Genomic DNA, 25,047 nt, shown 5'->3' with positions numbered 1-25,047 from the left:
AACACTGAATACTCAGTATGAAAGTCCCATTTTAGAATCACAAAACGGTTTAGGTTGGAAGGGACCTTCAAAGGCCATTTAGTCCAATTCCTGTGCAAGAAGCAGGGCCATCTCCAACCAGATGAGGTTGCTCAGAGCCTCGTCCAACCTGGCCTTGAATGTTTCCAGGGGATGGGGCATCCACCACATCTCTGGGCAACCTGTGCCAGTGTTCCACCACCCTCATTGTAAAAAAAATTTCTTCCTTATATCCAGTCTGAATCTGCCTCCCTCTAGTTTAAAACCATTACCCCTCGTTCTATCCCAAGCCCTACTAAAGAGGTTTTTTTTCCCTGTCTTTCTCATAAGCTCCCTTGAGGTACTGGGAGGCTGCTGTAAGGTCTCCCTGGAGCCTCCTCTTCTCCAGGCTGAACAGCCCCAACTCTCAGCCTGTCCTCACAGGAGAAGTGCTCCAGCCCTCTGACCATCTCTTCATGGCCTCCTCTGGACTCGCTCCAACAGGTCCATGTCCTTCTTATGTTGGGGGCCCCAGAGCTGGAGGCAGCACTGAGGTGGGGTGTCACCAGAGCACAGGGGCAGAATCACCTCCCTTGACCTGCAGGCCATGCTTCTTTTGATGCAGCCCAGGATGTGGTTGGCTTTCTGGGCTGCAGGTGCGCATTGCTGGCTCACATTGAGCTTTTCATCCACCCGTACCCCCAAGTCCTTCTCACCAGGGCTGCTCTCAATCCATTCCCCGCCCAGTCTGTGTGCCTGGGATTGCCATGACCCAGGTGCAGGACCTTGCACTTGGCCTGGTTGAACTTCATGAGGTTGGCACAGGCCCACCTCTCCAGCCTGTCAAGGTCTGCCCTGCCCCCCGTGACCTGCCTGACCTTGCATCTTCCACTCTGCTCTTTTCGTGCACCGTGGACGGTTTTTTTTGTCTCGGTATTTGCCCCCGTAACTAGGGAGCAATTTAAAACCCCCACACAGCTGCCTACCGCCCCTCTCCCGCGCTCACGCTTCTCTACGTCACAGCGCAAAAGCCGAGTCACCCGTCCGGCACCTCCCGCCCTGCAGCCCCGGCGCTAGCAAAGGGCGCTCCTTTACCGGGCCGCCACCCGCCATGGTGAGAGCCGGACCGCGCCTGCCCTCACCCTTGCATCGCGCCGCCGCCTCCCTGCAGGAACTACAGCTCCCGGCGTGCCCCGCGGCGCCCCGGACCACAGCTCCCGGCATGCCCCGCGAGGCGAGCTGTCCGGCCTGTCCCCGGCGCCGGGAGAGGCGGCGGTCGCTGCCTGTGCCCGCCCGTCCCTTCCGCTTCCTGCCGGCTGGGAGTCAAAGGTGGCGCGGGCCGTCCAGCCGGAAGAGCGGTGCCCGGAGGAGAGCGGCAGGTACCGGTCTCCTGCTGCCGGCCCCCGCCCGGGGCTCGGTCCGCAGCGGGATGCAGGGCAGTGACGGGGCCTCCCCCGCGGGAGGCTGCGGCGGGGCAGAGGCGCGGCAGGACGCGGGCTTCTCCAGCTGCCTGCTCGGCTCCTGCCGCCGCCCCGTGGGTTGTGCTGGGCCTCGCTCCCGCTGGGGGCGAGCGCCGGGCCGGGCCAGGCCCCGCCGGAGACGCCCGGAGGAGCGGCCGGGCCGGAGGCCTCCCCGCAGGCGGCCCAGGCTGCGGAGCGGGGGGTCTGGGTGGCCGCAGCAGCCGGTAGCGGCCCGGGCTAGCGGCCGTGGCTGCGGTGCGTCCCTCACCTTGGACCGGGCCGTTTCCTTTCGGCTTTTGTCTGGTTTATGGTGTGTTGGCTTCAACATTATAAGGTTTTATGCTGTGTCAGAGCTCTGGCTTTATTTTTTTTTTTCTTCTTTCCCCTTTTATTTTTTTTTTCTTGCTAGAGAACATCTTCCAGCTCAGCTCAAAACTATAGTTGCCTGACTTGAGATCTCTGATGAAGCTAATGCGCAGAATTTGTGCGGAGCAGTGGCAGTCTGTTATGTATTATCGTTTTAAAGTTGAGATGAGCGAGGTGTATTTCTTCTTCTATGTGTTTAAAAGCTAAATTACCTAACTACTGAAAACCTTTTTTTTTTTTTTTTTTTTTTTTTCCTCTAGTTCTACAAATGGCTTCTTTTGGGTGGAAGAGAAAGATTGGTGAGAAAGTTTCAAAAGCTACTTCTCAGCAATTTGAAGCACAAGCTGCGGATGACAAGGATCTGGCTGATGATGATGATGCTAATTGGGTACATGCAACAAAGAGAAGAAAAGAAATTCTCTTAGAAGACTGTGTTAAGAAAAGTAAGCAGCTGAAGGATGAAGGTGCAAGTTTGGCTGAAAATAGGAGGTACTAATGTTGTCTTATCCTTTTTTTATTGACTGGGCAAGTGCTAAATGGTATTTGAATCCCTTCTCTAAACACTAGGTGATTTGCTAGCAGCTGCATTCACATTTTTAATGTTTTCATGTTTGAAAAGCATGGACTCTCTTCCTTTTATTCTGACTTCACTGTCTGGTACTAAATAAGTTGTTTCCTTTGATGATGTTGACAGCTGTAAAAGACGCCTGTATTCCTTCTCATTTTTATGTTCACATAACAAAAAAAAAAAAATAGAAGGGAGGTGAGAAACTAATTGGATCTGAAAGTTGAAACGGTAATTAACGTACAGTGAGGTAAGCCATGCTGTAAGTAATGCTTTAGCTACTCTGGTAGCTGTCTCCTCTCTTGTAAAGGTATCTTTTCTCTTATTGAGAGGGAGCTTATTTGCATGTGTACAGTGCCTAGGTCAGTACTGCGAAGCAGCTGATGCGCTGTTGATCTGTCTTTTGGAAAGCCAGGTTCAGGTAGCTGCTCTGAACATCTTCGGGTAGCGGTACTGAGTCTTGAGACTTTATCAGCTTTGGAAGGATATTGCAAGGATGGTTTTGTTGTCCTATTGTGCTTCAAGCAGAAACTACCTTTGGACTAGGAGAGGGTTAGAGGAGGAAAAGAGGGACTATAAATTACATAATTTGGCTAGATTTTCTCTGGAGGTGGGGGGAAAAAAAAAACAGTTCGAAGAATAGTCCCTTTAAAATCTTCAGAATGCTTGACATCTAAATCTGTATCCTGACTTTACTTGTATGAGCATCTCTGCTTCATTCATTGTCCCAGATCGGAGATAACATTATTTTCCTGGTAGCAACAACTCCATAAGAAGTCAGTATGCCTTCCTGTGCTGTTAAACTTCTTGTGTTAAGAAGTTTCATCCTAAAAAGGATTCTCTGGGCAATTTAGAGGAGAGAACTTATAAGTTTTAAGCAGGCCAACTTATGTATGGTAATAAATACACTGTGTGTGAGGTCTAATCTGAATGAAAAAAGTCTTTGAGAAAAGGCTTATTTTCAAATATTTAAATACAGCTTCCCCTTCTTGGTGTTCCCTTTAATGGTGACACTATTCAGAGGGTAAGTGATTAACTTCTGTACATCCTTTTGTGTTCCTGAGTTCTGTAATTCCTGAATACAATTTTGAAGCCTTTTAAAGTTGACTTAAATTTAAACCAAATTAAACTAAGTCAGTTTTAAGCAGGCCATTGTATTTAACCCATTGTATTAATGAATACCTTTAATGCGGTAACTGCATAAGTTGGTTACACTAATATGAATAGCTGGAAACAAAGACGTTGCTAGACTCCTAATTCATGTGTTCTGTGTTTTTTAACACTGGAAGTAGATCATGCAGTGGTCTACAGAAAGGTAGGTCTGTGCTGTCCTTTTCAAGATATAGAGGTTGTGTTTTTAAGCTGTAATAAACAGAAGTATTTCTACATGTTTTCAATCTACATCTTGTAATCACTAATATTTACTGTACTTTCGTGTATTAAACAGATTGATTTTTATTTCTGTATTCTCTTCTGTCTACCTCTTACCTTCCTTAGACTGTGCTGTGGATGTTGTATATCTTCTCTCTGTGGATTTTGGTGTTCTTTTTTGATTACTTCTTTTTGTGTGTTACATAAAGTGCAATAAATCTGTTGTATATATGGTTTAGGGCAGGGAGATACAGACTGCTGCATATATTTTTTTGAGCTATAGGTGACTTTTGGTGCTTTTAATAGCTTCAGTTGATCTTAGATTGTGGGGTTTTTTTCCTTTATCTGTCAGTTACAAAGCAATAGAAAAGCTTAACCCATCTGTAAGTGGCAACACAAGAGTTTTTTGTGAATTTAGTGAAAACTATATCTCATCAGAAGTGCTAATAAGCCATTCAGTGCTTCTCAGTAGCTCTTATAACAGGTATGAGAAACAAATAACAAGAAGTCAAAATGCAACTTTTGTGAGACTTATCACACTCTGTTGCATTACACTGGTATCTGAGGCTTAACAGGAGTTCTGACTTGAAATTGTAGTTTTCATCAATTACTCTAGCACACTTTGTACATTTTGGGCAATTCTGGTATGGTGCTGTCAGAGTACATAACTTTCAGGCAGATCTTTCTTCTAGAAAAAATTCACATAGGTAAGAGGCTAAACTCACAGTGGAATACTTCTAGCACTTAAACAGGTGGAATAGTTGACATGTCATTACAGGGAACTTGAGGAAACAGACTCTTTATGTTCTGAAAGGAGTGTTTATTTTTCATATAGAATGAACATGGAATTCTATGAAGGAATGAATTCTTTCATAGGGAGGGATGGAAGAATGGAAGGAATGTGTATTCTCTCTGGTGGAAAGTAGTTGTTGTAATTGTTTGACTTACATGGTCTATTTCTTGAATATACATTTGTACAACATAAACAGACTCAGGTAGATAATGAAATACTTAATGGAGATTGTTTCCTGAAATATCAAGGCATAATAACAATTAAAGAAAAAATGGAGTTGGGTTGTGTAGCATTTAAGTGAGAGAATGGTATCTCTTTAGACTGAAGAATCTCAGAAGAAAAGCAAAAACTGAGCACTAGAGGGTAATTAAAGTGGTAGCTTAATTGGGGAGTGGAGAGAAGAAGGGGAGCCTGAAAGAAAACAGACTTGAGAAGAAGCAAGAGGCTAAGTAAAAGAAAGAATGGAAAGTTTTATAAATTCAACTTCACTTTTTAAGGAAAAGAGACTGAGGTAATGTGTATGGCAAAACTAGTATGATCATAGAGTCATAGAATGGTTAGAGTTGGAAGGGACCTTCAAAGGTCACCTAGTCCAACCCCCCTGCAAGGAGCAGGGACATCCCTGACTAGGTCAGGTTGCTCAGAGCCTCATCCAGCCTGGCCTTGAACGTTTCCAGGGATGGGGCTTCCACCACCTCTCTGGGCAACCTGTTCCAGTGTTCTACAACTCGCATTGTAAATTTTTTCCTAATTTCCAATCTAAATCTACCCCCCTCTATTTTAAAACCATTACCCCTTGTCCTATCGCAGCAGGCCCTACTGAACAGCCTTTCCCCATCTTTCTTGTAGGCCCCCCTGAGGTACTGTTCACGATGAATGGTGAATTTTATAAGTGGATCCACTGTTACTTAGCTAGAATAATGATTACCACCTTTATGCTTCATTAGTCCATTAGCTTATTTTTCTGGTAAGGGAAGGCAGTGATGATGTTACACCTCCACTATGGTTTTAGTAGTCTCTGTGTATGCAGTAAGTCTGTTTCTGTGGATGAGTGAGATCTGATTGACATGTGCTTCTGAAGTGGGTCTCGGTGCTTCTTGCGGGGGGAAGGAATGATGAAGGTCAGAATTTGTACTGCTTGCTTTCTTTGCCCATTGGCAAACTCAGGAGTGGCACAGATTAATTGATTTGGGGGTGGCAGCTGTTTATGCCGTTAAGGTTTCAGCTTTTGTGGGAGCTTCTTGAGGAGTATTTGTACCTGCTGTAATGTATGTGCATGAACTTGTGAAGATGAGGCTGAGACACAAACAGAAGAAAAATGATGGTGAAGAGAACAGTTTCTTATCCATATTTTAGTCTCTTTGTGTGATGGGAAGTTAGGGAGGATACCAGGTATTGAACTGGGTTGATTATCCCATTGGGTCTGTTATTGTGGAAGACATGGTTTAGGCAATTCTGACCTAGGAACTTGATCAATAGGCAGTTCTGAAGATGAATAAGTGATCTTGCTGTTAGAACAGAAAGACAAGGTAGATATGTTGAAGAAGTCACATTTGTGTACTCTTTTCATGTGTGGGAAGGAGCAGTTCAACAAATGATACAAATACACATGCAGTCTTTTGAGAAACAAAATACTGTCTCTTGGTGGAGAGGAGGTAGAATATTCCAGAGGAGAAACTGGTTTTGCTTATATAAAACTTACAGTGCTGACAGATTATCCAGTTTGAGACACCAGTATGGGTGTACCCGCATACACTGGAATTAAAAACACAATGCAAAAAAACCCCAAAACAAAACAAAAAAACTAAAACAAAAACCCCAACAACCATAATCCAGATTAGGGGTTTTTTTTTTTGTGTTGATAGTCCTACACTGTTTTAAATCCAACATAATCCAAAAAGATAAAAGTTGCTCAGCCTCAGTGTTTTGAACTCAGCAGTTTGCCATCACAATGTATTACTGGTAGGTAGGTAGTCTTTGCCTGCGGACACAAGCTTAAGAACGTGTTTAGGTGAGAGTAAACAGTGAAGTGTAATGTCCTCAAACATATGGCATGTAGAGAGCTAACAGCAAGGGGAAGAAAAACTTCTGTCAGATCAGTGTCTTCCAATATAGTTGATGTGAATGTTGATATAGGTGACTTCGCAATCCTCCTGTGCTGTTTTCAGACTACAGACACTTCTGTAGCTGGGCCAGTAGGTGGAGATATAGTCCTTCTCAATGTACCTTGAAACTGTGCAAAAAATGCTCATCTGCTCATCTGAATACTTCTTTTTTTACCAATAGACTCTAATGGATTTGAATTCTTACTAATTTGCATTTAATTTTTCAATTTTGCTAAATAAAACTTTATACTGATCTTGCTTCTGGTGATATTTCTTATTCCGTATTACAGTAAAAAAATCCTCCTGTCTCTAAAGCTGGTACTGGTTTGGGCAGATCATGTTTTCAGCTGAAACACTGTTATGTTTTGGCTGAGTTTATAGAGATTCACCTATGTGAAAGTAAATAGTGATGTCATTTAAAGTTACTTTGTCACTTGAGGTATAAATTAAACTGGTTAGTAAAGTTTTACTCTTTTCCTTCCTTTAGCTTTTGCAACAGCAAATTAAGTAATGGTGTGTCAAAGTGCTGTGAGCAAACCAGATAATAAGTAAATTTTCATGAAACTGTTTACTTCTCTAGAGGAATTAATCTTTAAGAATGACTTAATTTAATTTTCTAATCTATTTTTTTAATTGAAGTTCTGTGAAGTGCTACTTATTCTACATTTTAACAGTTGAGACTTTTTTTTTTCCCTATGATGCTAATATGCCAGCATCACTTCAACATGTGTAGTTTGTGATTCCTTAGCTACGTAATCTGTAATTGAGTTTGTCTTTCTCACTAGACATTGTAAGGTGTTGGTGTCAGATTATGAGGCACCCTCCTTTGAAAAGCGTGTTTAGTGTAGAGGTAAGTTAAGTGTTTTAAAAAAATATATTTAGCAGGCGGAGCGGGAGAGTATTACTTATTAATTAAAGTTGAAAAGCCTTTCTGTCATGTTCTTATAACATTTGTATTTGTTCAATTTAAATTAGAATAAACACTTGATTACTAATGAGTTATGAAAATACTAACATAATAAAATTGCTTTCAGATTATCTTGACAATTCATTTTGATGCAACTAACATGGAAAAAGGGCAAAGATCACTGTGTCAAAATTGCCTTTCAATTTTCAGTCAATAAAACTGATGCTACTTACATGCTATAGTGTTAATAAAGAGGTTTCCCAGAAGATCCAACACCTATCTTTGGCAGCAACAATTTCAGCAGTTTAATAGGCTGAGTTACATTATGGAGTAGCGTAGGAAAAGTAGGATATGTTAGAAAGAAGAGGGGTCCAGGATAGCTGGTTGCATTTTTTTTTTTTTTCAAGTTACCTCCTTGAAGCTCAAGGATGGCTCATCCTGATGAGGAGGAAATCAAGAAAGGTGATAGGAGTCCTGTGTGGATGTACAGGGAGCTGCTGACAAAATCCAAACATAACGTGGAATTGTACAAGAGATGGGAGACCTATCCTGTGATCAGGAAGACCATAGAGATGGTGTTTGAGTATGCAGGGATGGGATTGGGAAAGCCAAAGCCCACCCGGAGTTTCACCTGGTGAGGAATGTAGAAGGTTGTCTTGTTGCCCTTCACAAGTGTATCAGCAGCAAAAGGAAGACTGGGGAAAATGTGGATCCTCTGCTGAACAAAGTAGAGAATTTAGTGACAAAGGATGCAGACCAGGCTGAGGTACTCAGTGTCATCTTTGCCTTGGTCTTTACCGGTAAGACTTGCCTTCAGGTCCATGAAACTAGAGGAGAAGTCTGGCACAAGAAAAACTTACCCTTGGTGGAGGAGGATCAGACTATGAAACATTTAGACAAACCTGACATGTCCAAGTTCATGGGACCTTATGGGGTGCATCCATGAGTGCTGAGGGAGCTTGGTTGATGTCATTGCAAAGACTCTTCAACTGCATTTGAAAGGTCATGACAATGGGAGGTGGTTCCTGGGGGCTACTAGAAAGCAAATGTCACTTTTTATCTTCATAAAGGTTAAGAAGGAGCATTTGGGGGCCATTCTCAGATCTGTCCTGGGGAAGGTGATGGAGTATATAATTCTGGAAACCATTTTGAAACCCAAGAAATACAAGAAGGTTATTGGGAGTAGCTGCCATCAGTTAGCAAAGCAGAAATCATGCTTGGCCAGCCTGATAAATGGCAGATTGACCAGAGAATGGTGTGGGCTTTCCATCCTTGTTCATACTCAGAACCCGACTGGACAGTAACCTGAGCAGCCTCCTTTAGCTAACCCTGCTTTGAGCAGGGTGTTTGGACTAGATGGTCTCCAGAGGTTAATTCTAGTCTTGGCCGTTCTGTAGTTGTATCCCATTAAAACTACAGACGCATTTAGAATACAGAAGGTAGTTCCTCAGACTTGATTTTGACTGTACAGGTCATTAATGTGGAACCTTTCTCGATGGGTGAGAAAACTTCTTTCTGCTTTTTCAATTTATTTTTGATTTTGTTTCGCTAGTCCATGTATCTTTGGTGGAATGCTTTGGGTACAGAGAGAGATGAAAAAAAAATGGGCAGTCTTTGCTTCCTTCTTTTCTCTGTCTGCTAGCTGACCTCATTTAACTTTCAAAATACAACTTTGGTTTAAAAGGATTGATTCGATAGATAATCTAGAAGTCTACAAATTTAGCTTTTATTTCTGCCTCACAGAAGAAAGTCTAAAATTCTGTTAGGCTGCTGGTATATTGCATCAGGAATGTTGACTCTTCCCTAAGAGTGATCTGAAACCCTTACACAGTTAAATTTTGTAATTAAGTGTAGAGGAAATAACTGGAAAATGCTTATAATGAAACTAGGAGAATATAGTAAGTAATCACTCCTACTATTGCTTGTAGGCTGAAAATAACTGTCGGTATCAGTCTCGGATGTAACTTGTATGCCATGTAGTGCTTACGTCTTCCAGAGTGAATGACCAATACCAGTGTTCTCCAAATAAAATGAAAATTTTAAATCTGAGTAATCTCAGTAGCTTGGATTAGGATGAACGTTTTCTAAGGTCAGTTGTGCAGAACTGTAGGGAAAATAGGTAGGCTTCTCATTGTAAGTAAAATAGTATAGTATGAGCAGGGGCTTGATTAAAATGGTCATGACTTCTAGTCAAAATACCCGATAACTCTTTCGTGTTTTTCAGTGTTTAGCATTACTGTCTATGGTGTGTATATATGAAACTTCCTTGCTGTTAGCTTCCCTGAGAATGCCTTGCACATGACATGCTCACTGAAATGAGGCAAAGGGTGTGTATGTAAACTAACTCTTGGGTGCAGAACACATGAGCTGAAATAGAAAAGACTCTGGACAAGTATGAACTTCTTACCTCCGTTCTTTGGGAAAAGCACATGTTGTAGCTTCTCTCTGATTAGTCAGAACATACAGTTTGTTTTTCAAGCCTCATAACCTTTCTACAGAATTAAAAAAAAAAGTGCAGAGTGTTTTGCAGTGTTTAGCACCCTCCCATAAACTGCTGTATGAAGTAACATGTTAATTTTTATCTTTAAGTTTATTTTTATTGCTAGCTGTATTGTTTTTTCCTCACTTACTGATAGAGTTGTTGCTTCCTGGTGGTGCATCCAATTGTTCTCTCTCATTGAGGAGGAAGTTCTTTGCAGAATGTTTGGTTTAAGTAGTTCCTTTTGTTTAAATTGCAATTTATCTTTAATTTGGCTATTTTCCTTTTGTTCTGGCAAACATTATTTTCCAACAACTCATTATTATTTGTCAAAGGAGGAGTTCGGTTTTGAAATTGTTACTGATTTAGTACAGGTTTTCCTGAGAGTGTGTGTAAGGAGAATTGTAGACTAAACTACAAAGAGTTTGTGTCATTTTGAGTACCTTTTTGTCAGAATTGCTATTACTTGAGGATATTGAATTATGACATTGTAATATTAATCTGTGTTTGAATGTGTGTATATTTATGTAGGTATGTATTTGCAAATAGAAACAGAGACAATATTTGGGGAACAACTGTATACTGTGGAAGCATTCATAGACGTACATGTATTTATATTTTCCTTAAGTAGAAAACATAGTTTAATTGATGCCTATATATCATCCTGTATAACTTCAGGCACTTAGTGGAATCAGACAAGATAATGTAGCTGTATTTGTTCAAGGTCTCTTCGCAATGTAATGAGAAAGGGGTATCGACATGATTCAGCTCACATAAGTGCTTGAATTGTAATTTGGAGGTTCCTGTTGCTCACTACTAGCCCTATAGATACGTTATACGTGTACCGGGATGGCTTTGTGGTGCTTTTTACCTTCTTGAGGAGGAGGATGGCAGTGGACAAACTGGGAGAGTGCTGTCTGGCCACAGCCACGCCAAGGAGCACTCTAAGAATGAAGGGTAACACTGCGCAGGTGCCAATGTCCGGGAACGTTCCCCAGCACAGTGAGGGTGCTTGCACAGATGCAGCCCGTGAGGCTGCAGGGTGGGTGACAGGAGTCTCTGCCAATGCTTGAGGTTGGGTACTCAAATTTAGGTGTGATGAATCTGGGCTGACTGCTAACGCCTGTTTGGAATGAAGGATGACTTGTGTGTTGCCTCTTTGGATTTAAGTTTATAGGGTCTATTCTTTCTGTGGATGGAACACAATTTGCTGAACTTCGTAAGAGAAAAGCCATTCTATTCACTTGGACACATGCTATGCAGTGGTTTTTTTTTTTTTTTTTAAAGAACTCTTTAAAAATATGTCTGTTTACTTTAAAAAAAAAACCCCTTATATTTAAATATGTAGGGCATGTTACTGGAATTTAAGAAGCATGAAAAAAAATTGGTTCTTAAGTAAAAGTTTCATTGATACATCAACACAATTCTTATGTATACATTAACATGTCTATATAGAAGAATCCTGTGTGGCAATTACCTTCTTCTGTCCTTCTAATACATGTGGAGTTACTGGAAAATAATGAATTCTTGCGTCTCCAATTTTTACATTTCACTAAAAAAAAATTATTGTCATCTTAGTAATTAGTAATGCAAGAACTAATAGTTTCTGAATTTTTGCATTGCTAGGTGCTTCGGTTACTTCTGTTTAATTCCTAGCACTTTTTCCAGGCAGCTTTTATTTGTGACCAAATAGAATATTTGCATCTAATCCCAGAATAAATCTGTAGTACTACTTACGGACCTATGAGGAACTACATAACATGATGGAGTGTAAATAAATAATATAAAATATAAAAGTCATTATCTTATTATCTTAATTTTTGTTACTTATTTTGACAATATTTTAGATTTAATTTTTGTCACTATAATAGCTGTGCTTTAAAAATTAATTTTAAAAAATATGTGGAAGCACATGTGCTGGTGTATTTCTAGCACTGCAAATTACACACAAGTAGAGTTAATTACTCTTTTTTTACCTCTTTATTCTTTTATCAAAAGAATCACACTATCAGTGTGATTTTCTTTCAATCTGACGTGTGTATGCCATGCAGCCGTTGAGATATTTTTCCTGAGTAACACTTACAGCCTTTTGCTGTGTATGAGGAATAATAAACATCTAAAGGAGCATGCACCTGGTGCATTTTCATTTCCTCTAAGTACTGTGCTGAGATGAAGTACTCCATTGCAAGTTTCTCTTGACAGTTGGCTTGTTTATTTTCAGAGCTGATCTCTGAAACTGTCTTCATTCTTTTTCTCTTGCTGCACGTTACTGTCAGAAACTGACTGGGACAGGGGCCACCTTTTAAAATAGTAGGCATGGTGGCAGCTAAACCAGCACTATCGCCATCCTGCAGAAACCAGTTTCTGCTAGCAGGTCTGTGCTGATAAATGGTGGCTAGAGATTCATGTAAATACTTTAATGCAAAAGTCTGTCTATTAAGTTAAAGAACCTGTTTCTGACTTGAGCTTAGAGATTTTGCCTGTACTTCAGGTAGACATTCTAATAAATGCAGCTTTTAAATGTAGAGAATTTTATATATATATACACATAGCATAATACAACTTGGCAAAGTCTAGTAATTTACATTAATACTGTAAGCAATTTTTTGCAGAGAAATACAACCTGGGGCCTTTTCCACATCCTGTGCTTGACAGATACAGGCAAGAGTTGCTCTGCTGAGGTACTGCTGCCACAGTGTCCAGGGTTCCTAACGTTAATGACACTGTGTTGTAACTTGGATACTGCAAAACATGATCATATTTAACTTAAGTTTTGTGATTTTATATATTGTCCAGATCTATTAAATGCACTTAGTTGCTTTTACTTGAATAATAAAACCTTTATATTTAAAAATTATTTTTTTCATTACATAATTTCTCTTCATAGGGGAAGCTGCAGGGGAAAAAATATAAAGCATTTTCCCAATTTAATACCTTTGTCCAGTTTCTCTTTAACAAAGCCTAGTTGTTGTTACTGACAAAGATAATATTCCCCTCCACCTCCTTTCTTTTAACTGTCTTTATAATTAATGAAGTTTCATTTTGAAAAAGTAATTCAGTATCCCTTGCGTGATCCTCATTGAATATGATGTGTACCTGTTGTCTGTATCTTCTAAAATTAAAATTTACTGGATTTAAGGGATCATAATTACCCATCAGCATTTGCTTCAGTAGTCTTCTAAAGAAGTAGGATAGGGCAATGTGTTTTGTTACAAAGATCTTGGTTTCTATATTATGTCAACTTGTTTTCTAGTTCCCTAAATGTTGTCCTCCACATCTTATGGCATATCATGAAAAAATCCTTAAACTGGAAAGGATGCTTGGCAGTAAAGGCTTAGAATAAAAACTTTAGGAACAGCATCTTGTTCAGTGAGGTAATTTGAAGGGTTAGTTCAAATAGTGGATGGGAAAAATCAAGAGCAGTATGTTCTCTTTTTTTCTTTGTGGAAATACTTGATGTTATAGAACTGGTAATTGTTTAGGAGTTGACTTCACAACATAATGTACTACCACAAGAAAAATTACTTGTAAGGGTCTTGTACACTGACATGTGGTCATCAAATTAATGAATTATAGTATGGTTTGGGTTGGAAGGAACCTTTAAAGACCATCTAGTCCAACCCCCCCTGCAAGGAGCAGGGACATCACTAACCAGCTCAGATTGCTCAGAGCCCTGTCCAACCTGGCCTTGAATGTTTCCAGAAATGGGGCATCTACCACCTCTCTGGGAAATGTGTGCCAGTGTTCCAGCATTCTTGCTGTAAAAAAAATTTTTCCTTATGCCTAACCTAAATCTACCATCTTTTTAGTTTAAAACCATTACCCCGCATCCTATCACAATTGGCCCTGCTGAAGAGTCTCTCCCCATCTTTCCTGTAGGCCTCCTTTAGGTTCTGGAAGGTCACTATAAGATCTCCCTGGAGCCTCCTCTTCTCCAGGCTGAACAGCCCCAACTCTCTCAGCCTGTCCTCACAGGAGAGGTGCTCCAGCCCTCTGGTCATCTTTGTGGCCTCCTCTGGACTTGCTCCAACAGGTATGGAAGGCAGCTGTTAAACAGCATAAACTTAATGAAAGGAGTTCTGCAGCTTAGACTTCTCTGCAGGAAGTTGCGGGCATCTGCAAGCTTTAATACAAGCTTTGCTTTTCCTGGCAGTAGGTTCTTGTGATGATGATAAGTTCGCCCTCAGTGGATTTGGATTTTGATGCAGATATTTTTAATTGTCTGTAATCTAGTTGGTCAGTGAAACCCTTCTGTTTGTCAGAGGGTGAACTTTCCCTGGTATTGCTCAAACCTGTTTTCCTGGATATGTTATTTGAAGTATTGCGTATTCTAAAATAGAATTGTAGTTCAGTGAAATATTTCAACTTCAATATTCAAAGAGCATTTCTGGTCTGAATTTGATTAATATTTGAGACTTCAAAAAGAACCTAAATAGGAGATTAATAAAAAAACTGCTTTGTATAAAGTGTTCTGGACATAGAATCACACATTGAGACTGAAATACAAATTTTTCAGTATAGAAAACGAATTTTGTTTTACTCAGCCCTTGCTGGACTATGTTACTCACACTACCAAATTGAAAATCTGCCTTATATGGAGCTATTTACCAAATATGCCATTTTTTTTATAATGCATTCAGTTTCAAGACTATCACATTTGTCTTCTTTAGTAAAGACAAGACTGAACTTCTACAACATCCAAACATATACTTGAGATGTTAGTTTAGCTACAATATTATTACAATATTACAATGTAGGCTTGTCATTCCTGTCTAAATAAAACTCTTCTTTGTGTTCCTGTAGCCAAATGGAGTATTACACAGGGGAAAAGCTTGGTGTTTTAAAACAAACTAGTGTTTGGACTGGTCATAACCTGGATTAGACTGTTGACTTAGCTTAAGAAGCAAAAGCTTTTATACTGGTGCAGAGCAGGGGCAAGAAAGTAGACTGAGGTGACGAGAGAGCAAAACAACTTTTGAGAACTTGCTTGGAACGACTCTGCAACTTCATATAAAGACGTTTGTATTTGCTTTTCAGAAATACGGCAGAATTCCAGTACTTCTATATTGTGGGTGGAATTGGGTGTACAAGTTTCAGAAATTATTTATTTTAGTAGCTGATTTCTCTTGTGGGATTCAAAATGAGAAAGGAATTTCAAGCAATACCGGAAAAATTCTGGAAGTGTTGTTGACATACAGAATAAAAAAAATGAATACTAAGTTTAGAATCATAAATATTTAAATATCATAATTATTTACCGAAGAAATTGGTGTCATAAAATCTAAGGAAGTTTTATGTAAATTACTAGTATAAACAGCTATTACATGGAGCATTGCGTAAATACAGGAGAAATCTTTAACGTGTATTGGTATAAAGTTTTGATTGCTTCCTTTTTTTTTTTTTCCTCCAGAACAAGGGATCTTCGAGTTCACAGATGCATTACTGCAACACGCTAGTGTCTGTTGTCATGTTTACTTCTCTGTATGTGTGTTGTAAATCTAGGGAAAGAGAGTCCTTCCAGAACTCAAAATATTCTTTGTAGATGTACTCTGTTAGGTAGAGCAGAGGATTTGAGTTACAAAATAAGAAGAAGAACTGATTTTTAGAAGTTAGCATTCAGAAGCATAGGATACTGTGCGCTAAATTACTTAAGTATTCCTATTCAGATAATGTAGATAAAAACATCTGAAATAGTAGTGTTCTGCTGAATCTTTAATGTTTTACTTTGCATCTTATGCGGTGCTATGGGAAAAATTGACAGAGTTCAAACAGTTCTTGCTGTTACTCTCTTCAGATAGGCACTATTATGTGTATGCAGAATCACGCTGCCAACAAGAATCATCGATCTGAATCTATTGGTTCTTATAAGGTTGCTTATCAGTAGAAACATAACAGCATTGTAAATGATTAACTTGCTCTGTCATGGAAGTTGGAGCTCAGACTTTCCTAATCTGTCCCTTTACAGAACATTTTTGCCTAGTGACACTGAGGCTCACCACTCCTTGTCTCTGCAGGGCTGGTGGTGAGAGTTCCCGCTCTTCTTGCCACTTTTATGTGTATGATCTGCATGTTAGTCATCTTGGGATTTGGGCAAGTCCAAATATATTCCTTTAGTTCTGTATGGTGATATCCAGTCTGTATCTGTGTCTATTATGTCCTTGCAGGTAGATAGTACTGTTTATTACACATCTGGATTTCACTCACTTCAGGAGACTTGATGGTTTTTGCTGGGCAGTACTTGCACTGGTATTTTATAATCATTTTACCTCAATGGAAGAAGGGATTAATACTAAGGAATCAAGCTGATAAATAGTGATCAATGATTTACTAACCTTGAGAGAAAGAACAGTGGACTCAAACTTAACATAACAAGATACTTTCAGGATGCTCTAGCAAGAGCTAAGGTAAGTTAGATGGGAACACCCTGAGGGGGTACAGACACACTGGCTGAGACCAAGGTAAGGGGACTTAAGAAGTTTAGAAGCAACTGATAGGGTGGAATAACCAAGGAAATTGGGAACCAGCAAAGATAAGTCATCAAGAAACCACCCTGGCAGCAAGAACAAAGCAGGATAAAGGTCTGAATCCATGCAGCTGGACATAGTGATAAGGAGGAGAGAATGACCACCAGAGAGACTGTGACTCCTGAGCACAGACACAAGATGGATGCAGAGACCGGAGAATAACCTGTCCTGGGAGGAAACTTATGATAATGATTTCTCAGAAACCTAATTAATATATAACCAAGTCTGCGGGATGATGCATAAATACTATACCTGTTGCTTAACATGTTGCACGCATTTGGAGGAGCGATCCCCCGTGCTGCCCAGCGCTGAATAAACATACCAGCTTTACAGTCTTACAGATTGTGGAGTCTTGTTTTCCGCACATCATCAATAGTTTCTAATTGTTTCAGCTATGTGAGGAGTTTTATAGGGTACTTGACTACTTAATTTGTTGATACTTTAATGAAAAATAAAATTGCCCTTTAAGTCTCAAAGCTATTTTGAGAATTAAGTTTCCTCTGTCTTTGTATATAACTTCTGTCATTGTTACTCTGATTTCAACATCAGCAAACTTCAAGAGGCCAGAAGTAACAGAGGGGAAGAAAATGAAGTGGAATTACATTATTCAGTACAGGTGACAAGAGCATGTCAGCTAGATGAAATGGAACTGCTCAGAATAGAATGTGAGCTTTTTGCATATCATCTCTCCCAAAATGTTTTGCTCTGTTAGTACCCTATCCTTGAGCATCATATTTTGGCAATAAGTCATTTTAAGAAAGTTAAAGAAATACTGGTATCTAAATCCCAGAAACATTTTCTTGTGCTTTTTTTGGCACTGTTGTCAGCTCTTGACTTCTTGCCCTGGTTTCTGTGATTTCTGAGAACCAGTGGAATCATCACTATCAGAACAAATAATTCTGAAGACCAGAATAGGACATCAAAATAGCTTCAAATGCAGTATGACAGCTTTTCTTCTGCATTTTTTTTTTCCCTGCTACTTTCAGAGGAACTACTGTTGAAATTATTTTGAGGAACTGAAGCTTCATATTTAAATCTTCATTTCAGCAGTAAAAATACATTGCTTCTCTGTGGATACTTAAAATATGATAACTATTGATTTATATTAGTTTGCACCTTTTGTTTAGGATTCTAAAATAGTGACGATTTTACTGAAAAGGTACAATTACTCCTCTTTTGAAGCTTATAAGGTTTTGACGGTCCGTTCTTATTGCTTAAATAATGAAATGGCATGTTCAGGAGTAATAAAATTGTATTCCTGTTCTTGATTTCAATTTGCATGTGTAAACCTCAGTTCTGGTCCTATTTGTCAGTGTTTATATTGAGTTCTTGCAGAGCTGTCGCCCGTTGTCAGTCAATGCTTGATTTTAATTATACATGCAGAGTATACTTCTACTAGGATTTAACAAATATATGGGTGGTTGCAAAGCAGCCTCTACACCCTGTATAGGATTCCTCAAGTGTTTTCTTTCTTTTACCAGTTGTCTTATCTGACACTAATATTGAACATTAAAGCATTTGAAAAGGGATTTTTTTTAAAGTTATATGTATATAATTAATATTTGTTCTTTTTAATGCTCTTAAATGAACGTAGTAGTTGTATGACATAGTAGATGTTCTCTTGTGTGAGAATATTTCTCAGTGATGTTGAAGGTCTTGAAAATTTCTTAGGCACTGTAATGTCACTTGCAGTGTATGTGAATATTACCGTTATTTCCTCTCTATCAACAACTGTTGTTAGCGCTGCCTTTTAAAATAGAATAATTATTGTTCTACTATGTGTTTAAGACAAACAGATATGTTATATCACTTGCAACTGTAGGTACTGGAGAAATACAGGTGAAAGGTTTGGCTATCTGGAAAGAAGTTCTCAAATATTGTGCACTGTCTGGTGAATTAAGATATTTCACAGTATAGTTTTACACACATCTTTGTTCTGTTTTGTAATTATTTCACAGTTTTGTCTTAATAGAATATAGGTAGAAGTAGCTTATTTCTTCTTATTCCTCCTTAAGATCAAACATCTATATGTACTGTAGTTTTAAATTTTTATATGGTAAAAATCTAAATATTTCTCACTGCAGTCTGTTAATATTTCTATGGTTAATCAAGTATCCAGTCAGAGACAGCAGGGTCTTGTGGTTTTTGTGACCAAACTAAACCAGCAAAACCACCACTTAATTGAAGGAGGCAAAATAAATTCTTCCAATTCTCTTCCTCCACTCTAAATAATATCCTCGTGTCTTAGTTAACAGCTTGTAGAGAGAACTTATGCTATTAACCATTCTCACTTAAAAATTACACTACGAAGTTCTTGATACTACCACCAAAAAATAAAATTAACCTGAACTCATCAAATAAAATTACAATTATTTTGACATTTTATAAGCATTTTTATAGGATCATTTCCAAAGATAAGGAAGTCTTTGTGATAACGGTATGTTTCTTTGAGCTCCTGACAGTTTTCATGATGTAATCTTATTGCAGGTAAGTAAATTCCTATGTGTTACATCATACACTTTTTATATCCATATTTTCAGGAAAAAAATACAAAGTAGCGGTGCAAGTTCTAGGGAGATTCTGCAGCAGGGCCAGAACAAAACTGTAACGCACTCAGTTTCTAGAATTTTGCATATACTGGCGTGTTTCACTAAGGTTTTGTTCAGTAGGATGGAACTTGTTAGAGTGTTTCCTGAATATAAAAATTAAAAAAAAAAAAAAAAAAAGTACTTGGCTTCTGCTTCAACCAGTGCTTGTCAAGTGACTGTATAATTCTGGATGAGTCACAGCTGAAGGAATTATTTCATGTTTGAAGAGAGGACACAAGCGTATGCACATACATGCTTTCCAAAGCCCTTCTTGGGGGCAGAGCACTGAAATCACACACAGTGGCAGGGCACAGGAGCAGAAGTGGTCTTCAGTTAGCACCAGGAGAATTGAGTAGCAGTTTGGATCTATTGCATTTCTGTTGCAAATATTCTTGTCTCCTTACAGATAACTGTAGTATGTGAGTAGGGTGGACCACGAATCAGTGATTCACCAGATTTTAAGGAAGATTATAAAATAAGACAAAGGCAGCAGGGCCTTCAGCTCACAATTCAATATAAAATGTATTTGTGAAAGACATCTTATGGCAGACTGTCAAGTGTAGGCACTGTTCAGTCCCCGTCATTACGTGGTACTCTGTTGCATAACTCGTCTGTCATTTGTCATTAAAATTATTTACTGCAGGATATTCCATTCCTAGGTCTCAATAATATAATTGTGAAGTAGTAGTGAGTGATATTTTTGTGAGATTACTTTTTCATATTGTATGTGAAGAAGTTACATGTTATTCCCATGTGAGAGAGGATGTCTGTCAGAGACAGTACCAGAGTCCTGATTTTGTGGCTTTTACTTCTGGGTATTAGTTACAAGATCATCTTTCCTCAATAATGGTTTTCATACCTTTTCTTTGACAAAGTTAGCTTCAAAACTGTGTTTGCCTAATAGAGGCAATGATAAAAGTGTCCATATTTACTTGCGTGGCTGAAGTAAAAATTAGGAAAATGGTGAGTGGAACTTTTGTTAAAAGCTTGCTCTTCTACTTTAGTGTGGTCATAGGTGGTAATTGCTTTTGGCGTGTGATAAAATGGTGTTTCCCATCTGTTCTTCTGTGGAAGTTCTTAAGTGAGCTAAGTCTCTCTGAAATATTTGTATGGCTGTTTAATTTTGGGGTATTTTCAACTGATTTGCTTGTAAGAGAACTTTGTATTTTCTGCATAGAGAAAGATTCAGCTGTACAAATCAGACTTCTTTTCACTGTATGCACTGCTAGTGTCCAGATGTCAACAACCTGATATTGAGGGATGTGACTTGTGCAAGAGCAGTAACTCTGAGTACTATTGCTTTGAAATGATGTGCATTAGCTATGTGCATGCTGGTTTATGTCACGGTCAATTCGGTGTAGTTTACCCGCTGGAAGGGCAGTTACAGTGAGTTAGTGTCTATCTCTCCTTTACTGTGGGGCAAGAACATGTATGTGGGCAGGTGCCGTTTGAGAATTGTCGTGCTGTGGTGAGTAGTGTGGCTGTACACAAATCAGCCTGTTAAATTAAAATTTTTTTTTTAAGTTTTAGTAGATAGTAAAGCATTTGATTTTAACTCTTCCTGCATAATCAGAAGTAATGTGTGACACTTTATTTACTGTAAAATAGCTATACTTTTGAGTGTAATAATGATGATTCATCAATAGAGTCAGAATTGTCTGCAATTAAAAAAAAACAAACTATGGAGTTACAAAGACTTAAGAAGTCTTAGTATTGTACTTGATGTGTTTAAAGACCTACCAATCTTGTGAAGCTTAGCAGTGAGGTTAAACATGCTGTAATGCTCTAACTACGGACAAGAATTTTGTGTGCGCACTTCAGCAAACAACTTCCTTTTGCCTGTTCCTGCACACTGTTCTTCTCTAGATGCACTTCTCTAAAGTGCCATGCACCTCCCGCCCCACCCCGAGCAGAAGCAGCATTTTACTCTAAAAAACCTAGCTGGCTTAGAGGACTCTGAAGTTGTTAAACACACACAAAAAAGCAGTGTTATGTTCAGCCTTCTTTATTCTTTTTAGTTTCCTCCTCCACCTGTTCTTTGAATCTTTTCTCTCACAGTCCAGCTTGAAGACATCATCTCCAAACTTAAAAAGGGAACTCCATTCCCTTAATCAACTTCTGCTTTGCTTTTAATTTCTCTTTCTTTATGTATCCGTGTAATTACTAATTAATGTTCTTTTTCTCTAGCTTCCACCAAAGTCTGAATTTGACCCTACACTAGATTAAAAATGTTCTAGATGGTGTTTCTGGTGGCAACAGACCATTCATGTTCATCTTTTATGACAGGAGTATTTGACAATTAGCCATATTCTTTTTAAAAAGTTGTTTTCTGCTTCCCTTCCTTAGCTCTGTCTAACCATGTTTTTCCTCATCCTCCTGTAACATCTGATTGTAGAAGTGTCCCTCCAAGTCTCTAAGAATTCCAAGGAGTTATGTTGCCTCATGCTTTCTCCTGACACTCTACTCCTATGATAGGCCTGTCTCGCTTTGTCTGAATTTGATACTATCTCACCTCTTCAGTATGTCTTCAGATATTTTCAGTGTCCCTCTGAGCAGGCCCTGCCTCAATCTGTTCATGAAGCATCAACTGTAGCAAGCCTGTTGGAGTAAAGCTCCAGGACTCTAGATCCTACATGATCTGCAGTGATGGTTTTTAGCATTATTTAATATATATATATATATATATATATATATATATATATGTATAATTCAAACACTGATTTCACTCTGTGAACTTGAACAGGGTTTCAGTTTTTTACCCAGAAGCCTCCAATTAAATATTTTAAATGGAAATATGAATTTATTTTAATGATTTTGTTTAAGAGTTCAAGAGTTCCTGTTTTCCCAGAAGTGGTGTTGAAAAAGTGAAGTGCAAGCATGAGATGTTTACTTCAAGAGTTTAGCAAGCTGTAGTAAAACATGCCAAGTCTGTATAGCTCCCAGATGGTCAGTAGGACATCTGAAGAGAGCAGTTTTAGTACTCTAGGGGAGCTATGGGATTTCATATGCTGTTAAATAAAAGTTGGCAAGATTTGTCAAATCTTCTACACTGAAGCCATCCCAGGTATATCCAGTTTTCAATAATTTATTCCTTTTTATGGCATTGCAATAGAAAGAAAATGATAATTAAGTTCTGGTTGTAGTTCTATAGTTTTTTGTAGTGAGTTGTACTATTTTACTGAAATCACTGTGGGTAGATAAAATTTAGTATACTGTTTCTATACTCACGTAAATGGTAATTGAATACTTGACAGTATGATAGTCTTTTCTTAGAAATGCCTTATGTTACTGGAGTTTAGATGCTTAGTTATAATGTATGTACAGATTAGGGTTTTATTTTTGCTTGAAATATTAGGTTTTATATAAAATCAAGATGTGCCCATTATCAGTATTCTGACTTCTTCACTGCTATATTAGATAAGTTTTTAGAGTAACCCTAGAAATCTAAAAATTGAATGTATTTGTTGTAAGATTATATTTTGCTCAATATTTGTTTTTAATTTGGCCAAGATATAATCATATTTCATCTTAAATCACGTATCACTGAGGTTGCTGATGTTGGTGTCATATAATCCGTAGAAACCCTAGGAGATTTTCTACTCCAGCTCCTACTCAAAGCAAGGTCAACTAGAGCAAGTTGCTCAGGACATTGTCCAGCTGGGTTTTGGATATCTCCAATGATGGAGATATGTTTAAACAGAATTTCTGGTGCTTCAATTTGAGCCTGTTTCTTCTTGTGCTGTCACTGGACATGACTGAGAATAGTTTGGTTCCGTCTTCTTTTACTCCCTGCTCCCCTTCCAAATTGGGTATTTTTCTACTTTGGTAAGATCCCTCTTGAGCCTTCCCTTCTCCAGGCAGTGTAGTCCCATCTCTCTCAGCCTCTCCTTATCTGACAGATGCTCCAAGCCCTTAGTCTTCTTTGTGGCCCATTACTGGACTCACTGCGGTATGTCCATGTCTCTGTTGTACCGGGCAGCCCAGAACTGGTCTCACGAAAGCTATGGTAGATCACCTCTTTCTCAGCTGGTGAAGCTAAGGCAGCCCAGAATGATGACAGGTGGCTTTGCCACAAGGGCACATGGCTGGCTTATGCTCAACTGCTTGTCCCGAAGGACTCCCAGGTCTTTTACCTGCAAAGCAATGTTCTGGTCAGGAGGCCCACAGCCAACTGCTGCTTGGGTTTAATCTCCACTTTGAGAAATGTCAGAGGTTTCTGAAGAAGGTTTATAGAATTGCCAGTGGATGGGTCTGTGATTTTTTTTTTTTAATCTCATTCTTGTTTGAGATGTTATTTTTGATACAAGTTATTTTAGTTTTTGAAGTGCTAGGTTCTGTATCCCTTTTTCTTGAGGGATATAAGATTCAAATGCATGTTACTGTGCATCAACTGTGCCATAGTATGTGTTCTGAACATGTACTCTCTTTCCGTATCAGGCATGTGAGAAGAAGCTCATGTGGACTTCAGTGGAACAGCATTAAGCTAAAATTTTTTACTTCACTTTTGCTAGCTATGCCATGGTAGTTTTTGCAGTAACAAGCATATGTGCTTGTTACTGGCTAGTCACTCACCTGTATGTGAGCTTATTTACTTGTGAAGAAATTAGAATAGTAAATGGAATGCTCACTAAATTTGTGTTAGTGAAACCCAAAGCAGTTATCATATTTATATTGAGGTTTTCCTTTTCAAAATTACTTCTCCATCCTTATAATGATAAACGTCTTATATAGTTCAACTCAAAAAGATACTGAGAGACAGTAAGATATCTATTTTGAAATTATTTATTTTATGATGCTACCCCTATGTTAGCTCACTTCTTATTTCAGCATAGGTTTGTGGTTTTCATGAAACAGTTACTGGAACACTGACTTACAGCTGTATCTAATATCTCCAGGCTGTTTTTTTAATGGGATGTTTTATATTTTTTACAGTGTACAGTATTTTCCTTCAAAAGAAGGAGGTAGAAAATTCTTTGATTAGAAGACTTGACTATAGAAAGAAATTTTTTTCTGAAGTTTGTGTTGTTAAAGCAAGCAACGGCTCAGTTTCTTTTAATAACAATGTCCTGAGTTCTTCCTAGAACAACAATGGAGACATCTTTTTTCCTGAGAATTTGTAAAAGAACAGAACAATGATGTTTTATCAAACTTTCTTCGTAAGCAACTATATACACTGCAAAGATCGATGTTTCACAGCAGTGTGGATTATGTCTACACTCTGAACTGGTAGTGGGCAATCAGTCTTTTGAGCAGGTGGTTCAGTGTGTGCCTACTGACAAATCTTCCTTCCCCAGTTCTCTTCTGTTGTGTTCTCAGTCCTGGGAAACAGTTCTGGCATTCTGTCATCGCTTCTCTTGGATCACACTTTCTGAGGCTCACAAGTGGAGCTGAGTAACTTAACTGTTCCTGTAGAGAACACGTAGAGCACAGCATTTCTGTGAATGGGCAGCCTCTTTTCCCTTGCCCAGCTTTATCCTCTTGGCAGCCTGCTGGCAAATTGGCAGCAAAGCTCAACAGGATTTGCAGGAATATTTGCCTGTATTTGGTGCTCCCATCAGAGCTAGGGTGTTCATGCTGTGAGGTTTTTATCCCATTTAGATTGACACTTTGAGCAGTGATGTCCCCTCTACAGAAGTAAAAATGGAGATTATTGAAGTGCAACTTTTATCTTACATCTTTCTGATTCCAGAATGCCAGTGTTGTTCCTTCCTTTGTGGTTACTGATGTCGTTACGATGTCTGCTTTATTTTCCAAAATCATCTTTTTCTAAAGTTTTTTGCTACACTCACAATATTGCACCTCACTGCATGGCCAGGACACCACTTAGCTGAGCTGAAGACTTTCTTTACTCATGCAGGTGTTTATTGTGCTATGTCTGTGTTTGATCTTGAA

At 38.9% G+C, this 25,047-nt stretch overlaps 1 protein-coding gene across 1 annotated transcript in view; it reads left to right on the top strand.

Annotated features, from left to right (window-relative positions):
• The first annotated feature begins 1,241 nt into the window (after positions 1-1,241).
• The window catches only part of TTC33 (tetratricopeptide repeat domain 33), a 49,178-nt gene continuing 25,372 nt past the window's right edge, over positions 1,242-25,047 (top strand). The window contains exons 1-2 of the mRNA XM_086770922.1: positions 1,242-1,376; positions 2,084-2,312. Coding sequence (XP_086627048.1) covers positions 2,092-2,312 — 221 coding nt within the window. The 5' untranslated portion in view covers positions 1,242-1,376; positions 2,084-2,091. The remainder of the gene's footprint in view (positions 1,377-2,083; positions 2,313-25,047) is intronic.

Source organism: Chlamydotis macqueenii, chromosome Z, assembly GCF_036417535.1.
Source record: "Chlamydotis macqueenii isolate bChlMac1 chromosome Z, bChlMac1.mat, whole genome shotgun sequence".
Lineage (NCBI taxonomy): Eukaryota > Metazoa > Chordata > Aves > Otidiformes > Otididae > Chlamydotis > Chlamydotis macqueenii.
This window is presented reverse-complemented; position numbering and strand designations above follow the sequence as displayed.